General features: G+C 47.0%; 6 protein-coding genes across 6 annotated transcripts; 3 read left to right on the top strand and 3 right to left on the bottom strand.

Annotated features, from left to right (window-relative positions):
* Window positions 1-10: 10 nt before the first annotated feature.
* On the bottom strand, window positions 11-2,155 carry FVEG_12400 (hypothetical protein; the record flags this gene model as incomplete). Its single annotated transcript, XM_018901747.1, has 3 exons — window positions 11-81; window positions 136-1,261; window positions 1,379-2,155. 3 exons carry the CDS (start codon window positions 2,153-2,155, stop codon window positions 11-13), a joined length of 1,974 nt encoding a protein of 657 aa, XP_018760297.1.
* A 1,040-nt stretch (window positions 2,156-3,195) lies between these two features.
* Window positions 3,196-4,586, top strand: FVEG_12399 (hypothetical protein; the record flags this gene model as incomplete). The annotated part of the gene is made up of 5 exons (XM_018901746.1): window positions 3,196-3,508; window positions 3,562-4,056; window positions 4,121-4,228; window positions 4,306-4,423; window positions 4,478-4,586. 5 exons carry the CDS (start codon window positions 3,196-3,198, stop codon window positions 4,584-4,586), a joined length of 1,143 nt encoding a protein of 380 aa, XP_018760296.1.
* A 1,881-nt stretch (window positions 4,587-6,467) lies between these two features.
* FVEG_12398 (hypothetical protein) lies at window positions 6,468-7,087 on the top strand. The gene is made up of 2 exons (XM_018901745.1): window positions 6,468-6,733; window positions 6,797-7,087. The coding sequence occupies exons 1-2, from the start codon at window positions 6,528-6,530 to the stop codon at window positions 6,945-6,947; spliced, it is 357 nt and encodes a 118-aa protein (XP_018760295.1). The 5' UTR covers window positions 6,468-6,527; the 3' UTR covers window positions 6,948-7,087.
* Window positions 7,088-7,108: 21 nt separating this feature from the next.
* On the bottom strand, window positions 7,109-8,115 carry FVEG_12397 (hypothetical protein). Its single transcript, XM_018901744.1, has 2 exons — window positions 7,902-8,115; window positions 7,109-7,852 (listed from the first exon to the last, which is right to left on the bottom strand). The coding sequence occupies exons 1-2, from the start codon at window positions 7,906-7,908 to the stop codon at window positions 7,470-7,472; spliced, it is 390 nt and encodes a 129-aa protein (XP_018760294.1). The 5' UTR covers window positions 7,909-8,115; the 3' UTR covers window positions 7,109-7,469.
* A 2,132-nt stretch (window positions 8,116-10,247) lies between these two features.
* Window positions 10,248-11,020, bottom strand: FVEG_12396 (hypothetical protein; the record flags this gene model as incomplete). Its single annotated transcript, XM_018901743.1, has 3 exons — window positions 10,248-10,587; window positions 10,646-10,961; window positions 11,014-11,020. 3 exons carry the CDS (start codon window positions 11,018-11,020, stop codon window positions 10,248-10,250), a joined length of 663 nt encoding a protein of 220 aa, XP_018760293.1.
* A 1,192-nt stretch (window positions 11,021-12,212) lies between these two features.
* Window positions 12,213-14,498, top strand: FVEG_12395 (DNA excision repair protein ERCC-3; the record flags this gene model as incomplete). Its single annotated transcript, XM_018901742.1, has 1 exon — window positions 12,213-14,498. One exon carries the CDS (start codon window positions 12,213-12,215, stop codon window positions 14,496-14,498), a length of 2,286 nt encoding a protein of 761 aa, XP_018760292.1.
* Window positions 14,499-15,659: the final 1,161 nt, after the last annotated feature.

The raw sequence follows: 15,659 nt of genomic DNA, 5'->3' as shown, positions 1-15,659 counted from the left end.
TGGAAAACTGCTACTGAGCGCCGAGGAACATGTATCGTACACAGCCAGCATCGATGTAACCTCCAATACCGCCATTGTCACCTACAAGCCAACAGATTAGTACACATTTAGTGAAACATAGGACGGAGTACTTACAGCCTGCATAAGCCTTCACAAATAAATCTTTGCAAAGCGGGCCATCCTTTCCAAGCGGCCAATACGGATCCTGTGACTCGACAGTAGTCTTACACCCCTCAACCCAAGAAACCTCGTAGTAATACAGATCACTCTTGGTGATACCAGCGGCAGGGCTGTCTGACTTCATCTCAGCGGGCACATTGGCCTCGCAGTAGGCATCTGCTAGAGATTTCACGGCGCCTGGGCTGACATCCTTATGGTCACCGCCTCTGTTCTTGCAAAACACTGGTCCCAGCTCCAAAGGTGTGATCTTCTCCTCTGGTGGTGCTGGGGCTTCTGTAGGCTGAGTTGAGACCCATGATGCGCAGTATGTGTTCTCAACACATGCTTGGCCTCTGCCACCGCCGCCCTGAGCACACTGTGTGTTAGTCGCTGTCTCGGCACACGAACTACCGTCAGGTGTAGAGATAGGTCCTGGAATGTCGGTGAGAGTTGGGAGGCCAGTCAAGTGGAATGGCGGTGCTGTGGTGGATGTTGTAGGCATGGCGGTGTACTTGTAGGTACCGCATCCTACATCAATGGTACCCTCGAGAAAGCTGTTCTCAGAGTCAAAGCACTCGTCACCAAAAGCGTACATTGAGTCACCACATGGAATCTGGCAATCCCCCTTTGCACCACTCCAATCGTATTCGAACACCCAGCCCTCACAAGACTCAGCTCGCTCGCGAAGCATGTGTCTTCTCATATTCAGCGACGCACGCTTCTCTTGAGAACTGCTCTCGGCATCAGCGCCAGTGAGGTTCTTACTTAGCTCATCACCCTCGTGTCCATTCACGTCTGCGCAGAACTTGGAGTAGATGGACATGAAGCAATCGCGAGGAACGTCGTCGCTACTCTGTTGTTGGCATTGAACATCTGGGTGTTGAGCATCATTAATAGAGATGTTTTCGTCATCAAAGACTTGCTGGAAGTATCGAGAGGTGTCATCTTCGATAGCTTCCATTGTCGGAATAACTTCGTTGTCCGCTGGGACTTCGCCGAAGAGGACGGACTCCTCAGGGAAGATGCTGGTGGTGACGGTGGGGGTCTGTTTGGCGGGGCAGTCGATAGGTACAGGGCATGTTACGTAGACGGTACTGGATCTCTATCGTTAGAACATCGTCGGGATAAGGGTTGGGGCTGTAGACTTGCCTGGTATATGTCTCGCTCTCTGAATAGAAAGACACGGTCTTTGTGCATAGTGCCGGATCCTTTTTCTCACAATCATCTGGCTCATTGGGGTCTTGAGGATTTGAGGGTCCTTGGGATCTTCGGGATCTTCAGGATCAGGATTCTCTGGATCTTTGGGATCCGGGTTCTCAGGTTCTTTAGGGTCATCGGGATCCTTGGGTTCTTGAGGGTTGTCAGGTTTCTTAGGATCGTCGGGCGTGTCGGGAAGCTTGGGTACATCAGGAATCTTAGGGACATCAGGGAGATCTGGAAGGTCCGGAGTCTTAGGACCCTCGGGCTTTTTGGGATCATCAGGCTTGTCTGGATCGTCAGGGTTTTCAGGGTCATCCGGCTTCTTTGGGTCGTCCGGTTTCTTAGGATCATCAGGTTTGTTGGGAACTGGAACCGGTACTGGTACAGGCACAGGAGCTACATCTGTTGTTTTCGGATTCTCTGGGTGATCAGGGTTCTGTGTAGTAGCTGGAGGAGGAGGGTTCTCAGGCTCTGTTGTTATCTCTGGCTCGGGTGCCGCTATTGTTGTAGCTGGATCGGGAGGATTGAAGGGCTCAACTGTTGTCTCTGGCTCAGGAGCAGGTACAGGCGTGTTTGGGCTTGCGGCCTGATTTGGTTGAGGGTTTGGGATGATTGGAGGAGGGTTGCGGTCCTCAGCTGGGATCTCTTGTTCTTGCCTTGGAACAAATACCCTGGGATAGACTGGGTGCGTGAATACAGCTGCACCAGAGGAGGTTTCTTGTTCAAGGCTTGCACCAACTGCTGTAGCACCTAGCCATAATGCTGCAATGGCGCTGACCTTCCAGGGTACCGTCATGATGACGGTCGTGTTGACAACGAAAGACAAGAAAACGATGCACCAAGAACAGCCGCGGATGGATAGAGATGAGAAGAGTTTGATGCCAATTCAAGCCTGGTATCATTTGGTAACTAGAGCTTTAGTAACATGATATATACAGCTCGGAAGGAATGACTGAAAGGTCTGGTAGTCTTGTAACTATTGGTGGATAGAAAATCCCCTTGCATGACCTAGACTCCCTCACCCAAAATTATCCAAGCTCAGGGCAGGGCAAACAAGTAAGCTGTAGGATCTGCACAGCTGGCGGAGCACTATGGACCAATTGTGGCGCTTATTTCGGAAGTACAACCCATTTCGGCATGTAAACTCCAGTTCATAATCGATTTTCTTCGCTTCGGGAGCTTATCTCCCGCCCGCAGCAGGATTCCGTGCCGAAAGATTAGAATGCATGAGCATGCTTACATGTTTAAAATTAAAAGTAAGCTTTTCTACAACAGTGCTCGTGTTAGCGTCAAACGTTAGCTCTAAGAATAATCCGATAGAGCTACTCGAGGCATTTCTGATAGACGAGCCAATCAGATCCTAAAAGTTTGATGATGAGCCGTAACAAGGCCAATCATACAGATCTAGGCCCGAGCCGCACAGCCTCGGCATAGCCCTACGGATCCATATCTATCTGTAACGCTGGATCTGTTTACGGCAATTTCCGTGCTATGGGATAAGCGCTCAGTAGGACCGATACGAGGATCTGAATGAATCGGGTTTCTTAGGTAAGAATGAGAGTTAACTACAGTGGTATTGAAGGATTGTCTGTGCCTTTTCGCAAGGCTTGGACGGAGACATTTCTCAATAGAGAATTTTTGTTATCATTGCAATTTATCGGCAAGCCATGCCCTACCAAGACGTCTAGTATACTGCAGATCGGATATTCTCTAAAGCATAACTTGAGGTCTTTTTCTCTTTTCTGGAGAGTGTATCGATTCTCTATCCTCACTTGGTCCTGTCATTCTCTTCTACCGCTCTCTACTGTTTGTTTCTTGCCTATCCTAATCTTCAACATGAAGGTCTTCTTACCTATCATGACCCTCGCTGGGCTCAGTTTAGCCGCAGACATGAGTGTCTGGGATCTCGATGACTCTTGCCAAACACCTGAACGCAAGGGCGCTTTCGACAAGGCCTACAATGATGCCGAGGTCCTGGCAGTCAAGGCCCAAGAAGACCTTGAGAAGCTCAAAGGCGCGCGTCCAGACTTTGTGTCAAACATGCGAACCAATTGGGACCGCATCGCAAGGGCTACGACCAACATGTTTGGCTTTGTGCCAAATAAAGATGGCCATGATCCCAACGAGGAGCATTACTCGAATGTTAGATGTAAGTTAACACTACCAAACCGGATTGTTATTGCGTTGCTGATCAATCCTAAGATGTATATGATCGCATGGTCAAGACCCTTCACAACGACGAGATGATTCCAGCCAATGGCTACGGCGGACTTAAGCCTCTTCTCCTATGCGACGAAAGCAAATTCGTCTGGGTCGGAAGAGACGACAAGGATCCTCACGATCCAGCGGGACGCCCCCTCCGCGAGTCTAGACCCAAGGAGATGGCGGATAACAAAGCCGGAGCTTGGGTCTACAAAAAGCGATATCTGGTGAATAGCGTCAAGCAAGCCACCACGGGCCTCTGCAGACCAGGCGTGTTCGCCATCACCCTGACCAGAAACGACTTCATCATCTTTTGTCCTCCATCGTTCAAGGACGAGGTGGCTGGTACAAAGTCTGCTGTTGATGCTAAAGACAGCGTTCAGAAGGACGATATGCTGGATACATACTCAGCCACTAGCCTTTCTCGAGTCATGGTCCACGAGCTTGCCCATTGGTTTGGCGGTGATAAGACTGGTGGACCTGAGAACCGCAATAGTACGTGTATTGCTAATGATGCTCTTTTTTTATTCTGTTCAGCACTAATCTGCTTCGTATCTAGTTCCTGATCAACAAGCTGTCGGAAAGGAGGGTGCTCTCGTCTGGCAGAAGCCCGACGGCAAACGCACCACTGATGCGAGTCTCGCGGACCTCAAGAAATACCTGACATGTAAGCCCCTCTGCGCACTATTTTCAGTTCCGACTTCCTACGAGAAATCATTGTTGCTGACAATATAATTACAACAGACAACTTTATGTGGGTTTCCAACTTGGCGCGTTCCCACGAGGGCCCCAACGCAGGAAATTGCGGCCCGAGCAAAGCCACTTTCACGGCTGAGTCTTATGCACTTTTCGCGCTAATGTCGTAAGTTACCTGGGAAGTCTCAGACTGAGTTGGTGCTAATTGCTTTTTTTCTAGTTACATGGATAACTGGGATTGGGCTAATGATGGGAAGGCAAAGCCGTTTGTTGACGAAATGATCCCATATGAGAGACTTCCCAACAGTAAGAAAGTTCGGTTGGGGTAGACAAGAACCATTATTTCATCATTTGAGTTAGCTATTAATGGTGCTTGAATATCTTCTAAAGTGTACTATTCTGTGAAGACAAGCTTTGCTGCGTATGGTGCAGTAGATCATTGACGATGTGCCAGCGGCATTGACATTATGAACAAACGGCCATTGGCCCTACGACTCATTTGTCGCTCAACTATTGAGGAATGAAATCAGCTAGTGGTGCCACAAGTCGCAAAACCTTTGGTGATAATCAGTGCACCAGACGTTGCACCAAGGAAACCGTTGGAAGTCTGTGGAAGGTCGGCGTTGGTACATCGCTCAAGTAGGATATTCTCTTTCATATTTGTAATCTCCTCTCTGTTTGCCTGGATTCAGAGCAAACAGTTGTGTATTGCGGGGTCTCGTGAAACTTGTCCTGGAGCAGCTGTGAGAGGTTGCACACCGCTAAAGCAGCCACTGAAGTTTTCTCGAGTGTAGATCAAAGGAAGAAGGCAAGCCATCTCCTGGGATCACAATACGAGAACATACCTGCAGCCACATATCCTATATTCCTATGCACTCGGCTGCCAGCGGCTTCAATTCCAGCCCGATGATGAAATTAAATAAGAAACCTTCACATGCGAGGCACGAGCCGTGTTTGTTAGCGCCACCAATACCCGGATAACCAGGTTTATGTCTTGTCAGTGGCGGCGGCAATCTTCACCGCAATATGCATCGAGACTAAACAGACAGATCTGCGGCTGCAAGATGGGACGGGACGGGACTTCACTCCGACCCTCCGATAGCTTGCTCTTAGGCAAGCCTTGTTGTCTAAGTGACATGTGCCGGGCAGATGTGCCTCGAAGATGCATCTGCGGCACCTTATGCTGCATGTCTCACTACCCCGCCTCGTTGAGCTGTGAGCTTCACAACGGAATCTAAAGAGTCTTCGCGGCACCATACTTGTCTGTGAATGTCGGAACTTGGGATTACCATCACATAGGAGTAGCGGGTGCATCATTGACAGTCACAACGCTTGTCGGAATGGAGAGTGAGGTTTCTGGTTGCAGAATAAACAAATATGAATCCGACCAATGACGTCGCTATTTTCCGATCCAAAAAAAGACCGAGTACTGAGACACGGGAAGTTCTGTGGCGGGCTGAATCTCAGACATTAGAGAGGGGTTCGGACGGGCCGCTGCTCTTTTAGGTGAGACATACAGACTATGCAACCAGGCACAGCACAACCTGTCACAAATTCACAATTGATATCTGCTCAAGCCCCGCTTCCCCGTTGACGGGTTATCGGGAGAGAGAATGATCTGTTTTCTGGCTCCAGCCCAGTCTCTGGTCGGTATCAATGTAGCATTCATCTAAACGAAGTTTGCTCAATAACATGACTGTCCAGTAAAATGTTTAGGGGAGCGCTCCAGGGATCTAGGCATGTGAATGAAGGGAAGAGAGGTATCCAGGTCTTCCCCGGAGTCATCGTCACGATTGCGTAACCCAGGCCTACAACCAGATCAGCAGTCCGCCCAATAGGATGATGCAGATGGTATCTCTTCTCTCAGAGCACATCACGGAGGACTGACTTACCGCTAGATCACCGTCTTACCGTGTCTCAGTAGGTGAATGGAATTTGATGTGCCGATGGCCCGGAGAGGAGAAGATCATGTCAGTATCCTGTAAACTGCGACTGATACGTGCAACTACATCATGTGTGGTGACATGGGGCAGTGATTCTGCAGATAATTGGACAATGGGGGTGGATTGTGGATGACAGTTGTGAGACAGGATAACAGTTGTACGCATAGGCTGATCCACAAGATATTCACTCATACGTTTTCCAAGGTCAGGTCTTTGTCTATAAAAACCCACCGATGTCCCTCATCCTGAACACAAACTCTCAACACACATCAGCACATCTTCACTCATCAACTCTTTTGACCAACCACTTAACATCACTCACTCACAATGGGTTACGGCACTCTCGACAACGGCGACTGGCTCATGGTCGGCATGAGCATCTTCAGCAAAGATCGCTCCGTCGAGCTCCGCATGCAAGACGATGGCAAGCTCGCCATCTACTACAACAACCGCTGCGCCTGGCAGAGCACCGACCAGCAGATCAGCAACGCAAAGGGCGCCATCATGCAGGGCGACGGTAACTTCTGCATCTAGTAAGTCCAGCTCTTGTCTATCAAGTTTTCTCTGAGTAAGTATTAACGCTGGCTTTTCCGTAGTGACAAGAATGGCAAGGCCACTTGGCACACCAACACTGCTGCCCCCAAGGGCGACAACAAGACCTTTGTCGCTGTCCAAGACGACGGAAATCTTGTCCTGTACAGAGATGGTGGAGCTACTCCCATCTGGTCTTCCAAGAGCAACAAATAAGCTGGATGAGTCGTTAGACCGGCATGTGAATTTGGTTGATGGCGGGTACAATTAGGGACTTAGAGACCTAGACAAGTTCTACTTGCCAAATGATGTATCCCTTATATCACAGATAGCCACGAATAAAGTTCAATCCGAAAGAGATGTCGTCTTTTGCAATAAGTGTCTATATGCCCATGAAAGTGAGGCGGGCCTGCACGGATATCCCATCTTCGGTTATTAACTGGAGTCAGTCAGCTTCAAAGGTTGTTGGACTGGCACGTCCTAGGATCCACCCCAGCTAATTGTTTTTTGATGATGATATGTCGGGTCTGACAACTTTATTTAAATATAAACATGAGAAGTTAAATCTTGAAAGTCTTGGGAAGCCTAAAGTGATATCCCGAGAAAGCTCTAGGCGCGGCAAACGCTCGTGAATGCACAGCTGTCGAGATCGATTTGGATTGTGCCCTAGCCTCCTCACAGTTCATGGTAAGCTCCACATCCGTCTGCCCAATATCATGGCCTGTCCCTTGTATATAGCTACACTGGAGAACAGGCAAGTCTCCAGTCGCTTGAAACAGTGCAAAGTACACGATCCTCCGCCAGTTGTGTCATACCCTGAGGATTGCTACGCGCATGGTTGTAGGTGAACTTGACCGCATATTGCTGAAGATTACGTCCATCTTTACTGACGCAAGTGAGTGCCTGTTGATTCCACCAACCAGCCTTGAGATCCAGCTCGTCCCTTCTGTTTTTGAGAGCCCATTCGATATCGCCAATCGACAATGGACTGCCGCTGTTAAAGCCTGCACAAATGATGCTGTACGGGGACACAGTTGCTCCAGCTGAAGCTGGTTCGGGGGCTGGCGCCGCCACGGTGCCGAGGACCAGGCTGCTTGCCGTAAAGATGAGAGCTGAGAAGGCTATGCTGCTGGTGAGTAGTGCCCTATCAAAGTGGTTTTCTTGACCTACATTTCATTGCTGTCGCGCAAAAGCGAAAGAATTTGAGTTGAATGCGGGAAAGATTCAAGCAGCTGATGCAGCAGGGGAATAATCAGACAATGTCTAGGCTGTCCTGTGATAAGATGACTGATGTGTTGTTGTTGGGCTTGGTTCAGGGCGGTCAGCCTCTCGGTATTTATATCTGGCGTCAGCCCATGACTTCATTGACATGCCATACTTCCCTATGCCCAGGTCTATAATGCAGGGAACGCAAAAGACCCGCAGAGTGCCCTTAGTCAAACGACGCTGGCTATACTTAGGTTAAAGTTTGCTTAAGGGGCGCTACTGAACTCTATAAGTTGCTGCGGTATTTCTTTTACTAATCCGCTTGGTATTAAAGGTGAATAAAGTGAAGTTAGAGCTTGTTTCTTGCATTCCTTATTTGCATGTCAAAATTAGTCACTGACCACTCGGTAGTTCTTTATAGTTTCATTCACCGCTTGGTTAAGGGTAGTAAATACCTCAGTATGGAGACGGCAGATGAAATATACACATTAACCAGAAGCTTTTCCTAATTCCGGTAGCCCGACGCTTCCCTCTAGATAGGCTTGTAAAGCTTATCTTGGGCAATTGTGTTGAGTAGCTGGTATACTGCCCGGACTGATTTTGATAAGAGTTTTAGTTCGAGTTCATAGACCCTACAGCTGATAGCTCACATCACGCGACCCTTCCCTGTATTTCGAATTGAAATCAAATTGTGGGTTGATATCATGTCATGGAGGTTCCGTTCATAGGCTATGTGATAATACTGTGCATCTTTCGCGAAACCCATTCCGCGACCATTATGATCAGCAGCGCTCTCGGTCATCACCGATGGGAAAGTTTGACAGGGGTAGTCCCAGGCATAGTAGGTACCCATCGCTCGTGGAATACTTAATTAGGAAGCTCAATAAACTGAGGTGATGTGAGACTTCTCGGCCTATCGGTGTTATATTATTAATAATGTTAATAATATCTATGTCTTGCTTGTACCTGACCTTGGAGTGTTGTGTCAACTGGTTATTACTTACGATACTTAGTATAAGAAAGTCCCTGTTCTTCAGATGAGCACTGCTGTTAATAAGATTTCGCTATTTTGACCTAGGCATAGCTGATGGAGGGCTTTTATAAAATAATAGTTAGCTGCTGTGCTGTTTGTGAGATTCCTTGGCTCCATAGTGGTCACCGCGTAATTGCTCCAAGTACTATAATGTTCATCGTCAGACGTATTTACATTAGTGGAATATCTACCGCCTTGGGGGCCTTTGAGCCTGGACTGGAACCGGTCCCGTGCACGACAGGCCTGAAAAGTTGGCGTTATGCAACGCAAAGTCTACTCTCCGTACGGATAGAGCCCCGGTAATTCAAACATCATTAACAGGGTCAGAAGGCTCAGCGTACCTTCAAGGCTATTAGAGGCCAGGTCTCCCAGACGCAATCGATAATACTACAAAGTCAACAGGATTTATGGAAAGTTGGCCATGCGCAGAAAGATATTTTGGCTCTTTCCACCCTCAGGCAAGTAACGTTAAAATTATACGGTATTGGTTCGCTGTTGGACTTGCGGGTTGCAATTTCTGCGTGAGCTTAAGCACAGATATTACTTTAACTAATTAGCAAAGCTCGGCCCGTTCAAACACTACTGACTATTTGACTTGGTAGTTTGCCTTGAAACTTGAAAAATGACAAAACGTCTCTGGGGCTGATTCGTCCGCCGCCTCTTTGGTATCGATAGCTCCCATGAGGTCAGCGGAATCCCCTGCTTCAGGATGTGCAGTCACTAGTGGCCAACAATTGTTCCTGAGTTCCTTTTTTGGCATCAAATGTCCGTTTATGAAGTATCATTTGTTGGTGTTTCCCACCATTTACTGTTCTTACTCAAGAAACCTGTTCAGGTATAGCTTCTGTACCGTTCAAATCTATAGCGGTCCTGGCTTTTGCGGCCGTGCAACCGGCTTTCAGTGCCGTATTCCCAAGCAACATCTTTAACTAAGCAGAGATTGAGGATATGTCTTCTGAAAAGCGTGGCTTCATGTAACCCAACACGCTTTAGGACTTGGCTGAGATCTCGCTATACTTTGTAAAGTCTTCCCCACGACCTCTCAGCGTCAATTCGCAGTTCCATGTGAGGATGGAGCAGTCTACCTGCATCCGCTTCTTGCCCAAAACCATCCAACCCTCCTACGTAAACTTGAAAAAAAAAATTGAGATGCTTGCTGCTTTAGTCCAAAAGCCCCCGCTCACGGATAAGTCTCACAAGTTTACATACTTATTATCTATCAGAAGTTAAGCCTCAACGCCCCAGGACCCCTAAAGCTACTCTAATACTGCAAACTCCTAAGCGTCGCAAACTCGCGTAAACGCAAGCGTATCCACGTCGACCTCAATTCCGGTGAATTCGCCATAACAGGTCAAACCAAACTGCACCTCTGCCTGTGCAACCGTAGCAGCACCCATATCCATGATGACGCTGTATGTCTTCCAGCCACCGACGCCGTCATCTATTTCGCCATAAGTACTTACAGATCCAGCCGTGAGCTGAATGTTGCAAGTGTAATCAGCATTCTGGCTGATGCTGACGACTCGGTAATAGTAGGAGAATTTGTACTGGCCACTCAGATTCTGGAGGGTCTGCTTGATGTAGTAATCGGGTACACCGTTGACGAATGTCATGGAACTAGTTTTGTGACTTATTAGCATGGAAAGATAAAGATGCTGATTTGAATTAAACATACAGTGCGTTGGTGCCGGATTGAGGTTGGTTTTGGGCGAGGGCGACGTTGCTGGTCCAAGGCGCAATATCGTTGTTACTGTCATCGAAATTTGGGTTGATAAACAGCTGAGTTTCGACACAGCCTGCCGCTTCACTAGTTGTAGTAGACTCTGCCTCAGTTGTAGTAGTAGGCTCCGCCAAGACCGTAGTGGTTGTATCCGCCACGGTCGTGACAGCAGTCGTCTCGATTGATGTAGTAGCGGTAGTATCAGCAGCAACCGTCGATGTGGTCTCGGTAAGGCTTGTCGCAGCGGTCGTCCTTGGCTTACAGGGACCGGCTGGCGCCGAGGAGCAGCGTAGCAATGGCTGCCAGGTTGAGCAAAGAAACACGAACCATGTCGAAATTGTTAAAAACGAGTGGATACGACTGCAGATATCGCAGCGTGAGGCTAACGAATGTAATTATTGAGATGTTGCAAGAGGCAAGTCTAAATTGAAAATCCCAAGTACCAGGCGTCCCCTTTTACTTTATTATTGGCTACCAGCAAATATTGTTAGCTCTTCTTTCTTGAGAAAATGATCAAGTTAAGCATAAGACACTAACCGACTTTGGAAATCTTATGCTTATAACAGACAGATATGTCGTACAGGCTCATGCAGGTCCCTACAACGGACTCGGCAAATGATGTCGTTTCACTTCCCAGCGAAAGATCCACGTCACCAGTCAACACTAACAATTTTTAGCTGCACAACTCGGAGCTTGCAGCCTTCTCCCTCTGTTTTTGAGGCCCAAAAATGCACAGTTTGAGATGACTTCTAAAGTAAATTAAAGTTGTATTTCACTGGCCTACACTTGAGCGCGATTCTGTTCAATGGCGTAGACGAGGAACTTTACAGGATTGACTTTGAGTTCTAAACAAGACAACAGAGATTTATAAAGCAAAAAGTCTTAGTGTCGGGTAAGCTCACTGCCTAACATGTATAGCACTGGATGTAATATCTGGGTTTGGAATATAAGTCCTTTATTATTAAAAGCTCTGAGCCTGACTGTCCCCATTTTAGATATATGCTATATAATATATAATTAAATACCCAAATCTTCAGCTAATACAGTAAGTCAATAGGTCAGTAGTAAATATAATAAGCATAGGGTCTGTTAATAACTATAATATGCCAATTACTAAAACTGGTCTCAAGCATTTGCCTCAGTGATCAAGATATTTAGGGTTTTAATCCTCAAAAATAAGGAAAATTAGCTCAAGTTTATTTAAGCTCAGGAAGGCACTTCTTGAACTTGTATTTCCTAGTCTCAAGTTTACGTGCCCCCCAGGTTTGCGCTAGCTGTTCAAGTTAATGGATTGAATAGTGAGAAAGCAACGCAAAAAGATGACTTATCACAATAAAGAACAGTCACGTCTCCCTTTATTGCCGTCTTGTCGCGGATGAGTTGGTTTGTCACTTCACGTGACAGATGACCGTTAGTCATCCGTGTTCTCCCGCGATGTTCTTGTTCTCAGTGTCGGCTGCCTAAAGCTCAATCTCACCTCTCTCAATCCCCCCATAGCTTTCTCTTCTCATACAAAATCAAGATGTCGCTCAAACGAAAAGCGCAAAAAGCGACTATTGACCTCAGAAATATCGTCAAGCGTGATTTCTCGTATCTTGCTACCAATCCCGATAGCGCTAACCGTCCATTATGGATTGATCCCGACAAAGGATATATCATTCTTGAACGCTTTCATCCGTTGGCAGACCTAGCAACTGACTTTCTCGTCACTATCGCGGAGCCTCAATCCAGACCTGCTTTTCTCCATGAGTACAAGATCACGCCGCATAGTCTCTATGCCGCTGTTTCTGTCGGTCTGAATGGCGAAGATATCATCAGCACGCTTGACAAGTTTCTCAAGACAGAGCTTCCACAGAGTATCAAAGAGTTCATCAGGTCGTGTACCAAGAGCTATGGAAAGGTCAAACTTGTTTTGAAGAGTAACAAATATTTCGTCGAGAGCAGCGATGCAGATGTACTTCAGACTCTACTCAAAGACAGCATTATCGGACCTCTTCGAGTGATAGGGTCTGATGAAATTACTACGACGCGCGCGCCAGCCTTGGGTGGCTTGGTCATTCCGGGGACAAAGAACGCGGCGGGGGCTCAGCAAGTCAACCTCCTACAAAATACGAACAAAGACGCTTCAGAGCCGGGCCAGATTGAAGCCGTTCTCAACGATGAAGACAACGATGACGAGCAAGAAGCGGTTCATGCCTTTGAGATTCCCGACAGCGCTGTTGAAAGCGTGCAAAAGCGCTGCTTGGACCTGTCCTACCCCATCCTAGAAGAGTACGACTTTCGCTGTGACAACATCAATCCCGACTTGGACATAGACCTTCGCCCAAACACGCAAATCAGACCGTACCAAGAGAAGAGTCTCAGCAAAATGTTCGGCAACGGTCGCGCCAAAAGCGGTATCATAGTTCTCCCCTGCGGCGCCGGTAAAACCCTCGTGGGCATCACAGCAGCATGCACCATCCGAAAAGGCATCATAGTTCTGTGTACAAGCTCTGTTTCGGCTGTTCAATGGCGTAACGAGTTTCTCAAATGGTCAAATATCAACCCCGACGACATTACTACTTTTACATCAGACAGCAAAGAGAAGTTCTCTGGGAGTACTGGCGTCATTGTGACCACGTATTCAATGGTTACGAATAGTCGCGAGCGCGCTCATGACTCAAAGAAGATGATGGAATTTCTAGCGGGACGGGAATGGGGGTTGATGCTTCTCGACGAGGTACATGTTGTTCCAGCTAATATGTTTCGACGTGTTATCTCGTCGATTAAAACGCACTCTAAGCTTGGACTCACTGCTACATTGCTTCGTGAGGATGACAAGATCGATCATCTCAACTTTCTCATCGGGCCGAAGCTGTACGAAGCGAACTGGATGGAACTATCGCAGCAGGGACATATCGCAAAGGTGCAGTGCGCGGAGGTCTGGTGTTCGATGCCGACTGTCTTTTACGAGCAATACCTCCATGTTTCGTCTCGGATGAAGCGGACTCTAGCCGCTATCAACCCTTCCAAATTCCAGGCTTGCCAATATCTTATCAACTATCATGAAGCGCGCGGCGATAAGATCATTGTCTTCTCCGATGAGCTCTACTCCTTGAAACTCTACGCATTCAAGCTGAAAAGATACCTTATCTACGGGGGAACAAGTCAAGAGGAGCGACTCAGGGTTCTTGATCATTTCCGCTATAACCCCGAGGTGAATACGCTATTCTTGTCCAAGATCGGCGATACATCGCTTGACCTCCCCGAAGCAACATGTCTCATCCAAATATCCTCACAATTCGGCTCCCGCCGTCAAGAGGCACAGCGCCTCGGCCGCATCTTGCGAGCAAAGCGGAGAAACGACGAGGGCTTCAACGCCTTCTTCTACTCCCTAGTTTCCAAGGATACATCCGAAATGCACTTTTCTTCAAAACGGCAGGCCTTCCTTATTGATCAAGGCTACGCGTTCAAAGTCATCACCAAGCTAGATGGTATCGAAAGAACACCTGATCTTGCATTTTCTACTCCTGCTGAACAAAGAAAATTGTTGCAAGGCACGTTGGTTGATAATGAAACGGCGGTTGATGATGAATTTGCTGCGGATGATCTCTGGGGCGGGGAGAAGACTCGTGGAAAAGGTGGACAAGGCAAGGGAAAAACTAAGGTGAGGCGTGTCGCGGGTTATCTTGATGAACTTAGTGGTGTGCAAGACATGGCGTACATTGAACGAAACTCAACTGCTAATAATGGCCTGGAGAGAAAAAAGGGTGAAAAGAATGGTTTCTTCAAGAAGATTGATCGAGAGAATAAGCGGCAGAAGAAGTAATAGGTCTCTTTTCTGTCGCTGATAGCGTTCATCTCAAATAAGAAGAGTTTAGGTAGATTTAGGTAAATAGAGGCTAGAATGAGAATATTCATCCAATGGTCCTCTACCTGACTAAAATCCTTCTGTCAATTAGAGTCTATATCTCAATCTAGATGCATGAGGCTTTGATGTATTCACCTTCAGGCATTGCATATTATTTAAGAACTCTTAGCACTCCTTATTGTCATGTCCTTGAATGAAAGGATAAGAAGGCATTAGCAAGATAGCTCATTGTTAATGCCGAGAAAAGGTTCGCTGTTTGTAATGTTTGTTCTATTCTTAATCCATTCCTTTGTCCAAGTTCTATGTCGTTGGTGTCTTTAATAATGAGAATGAACAAGAGAATGAGAGATAAATGATATCTACTGATAATGTCAATAAATAACATTGCGGTATAATTATCTACTAGTCCCTGGTTCCTTGTTGTTTTACTTATCCTCACAAACTGCTTTCAACATATTATCATCAACATTCCTTATTCACAACACCCGGAAACGTATATTGACACCGTCGCCTTAATATATCCTTTCTCACTAGAGTCCTTTTAACGAACCGTTCTTGTGTAGGTGGCTACCATTTTCGATCTCAGTCAAGTCTGTGCCAGCCTCAAGGCTCTCGGATGCCCTCAACGTGAGTGACAACTCCCCATCATTCTGATTCTATGGCTGATTAACATATATTAGACAACCAGAATATTATCCTGCAAACCAAGGCGTACAGCAATCCTAGTAAGATACTCACTGCGAAAAATCTCTCTGTTTATATGGATAAGAAAGCACTCTTGACGTTGATCAAAAACTACTAAATCAGGTTTCATTACATCATAGGTTTCTTCCATGGTATCTGGTGTTTGCTGGTGTCGGAGTCTGGAGGGTTACTATATAGATTGGCTGTTTGAGAGAACACGCCTGAGAATGTATAAGAGCTAAACTTACTAGATTAACACCAACGATGGGATAAAAAGATTGAGTAATTGACTTACTTGTAGCAACTTAGCATCACACAAACTGGGCTAGCGCCTCACTGCCCTCCCATGGAGTATCCGTAAATAACATGTCTACTACAGCCTTGGTACGTGTGTGAGGCGTGCGAAGTGAGCCATCAGCTGTGGAGATATCAACT

This window comes from Fusarium verticillioides, chromosome 4, assembly GCF_000149555.1.
Source record: "Fusarium verticillioides 7600 chromosome 4, whole genome shotgun sequence".
NCBI classification, from domain to species: Eukaryota; Fungi; Ascomycota; class Sordariomycetes; order Hypocreales; family Nectriaceae; genus Fusarium; species Fusarium verticillioides.
Note: the sequence above shows the minus strand (reverse complement) of the source record. Positions and strands in the feature narration are given on the sequence as shown.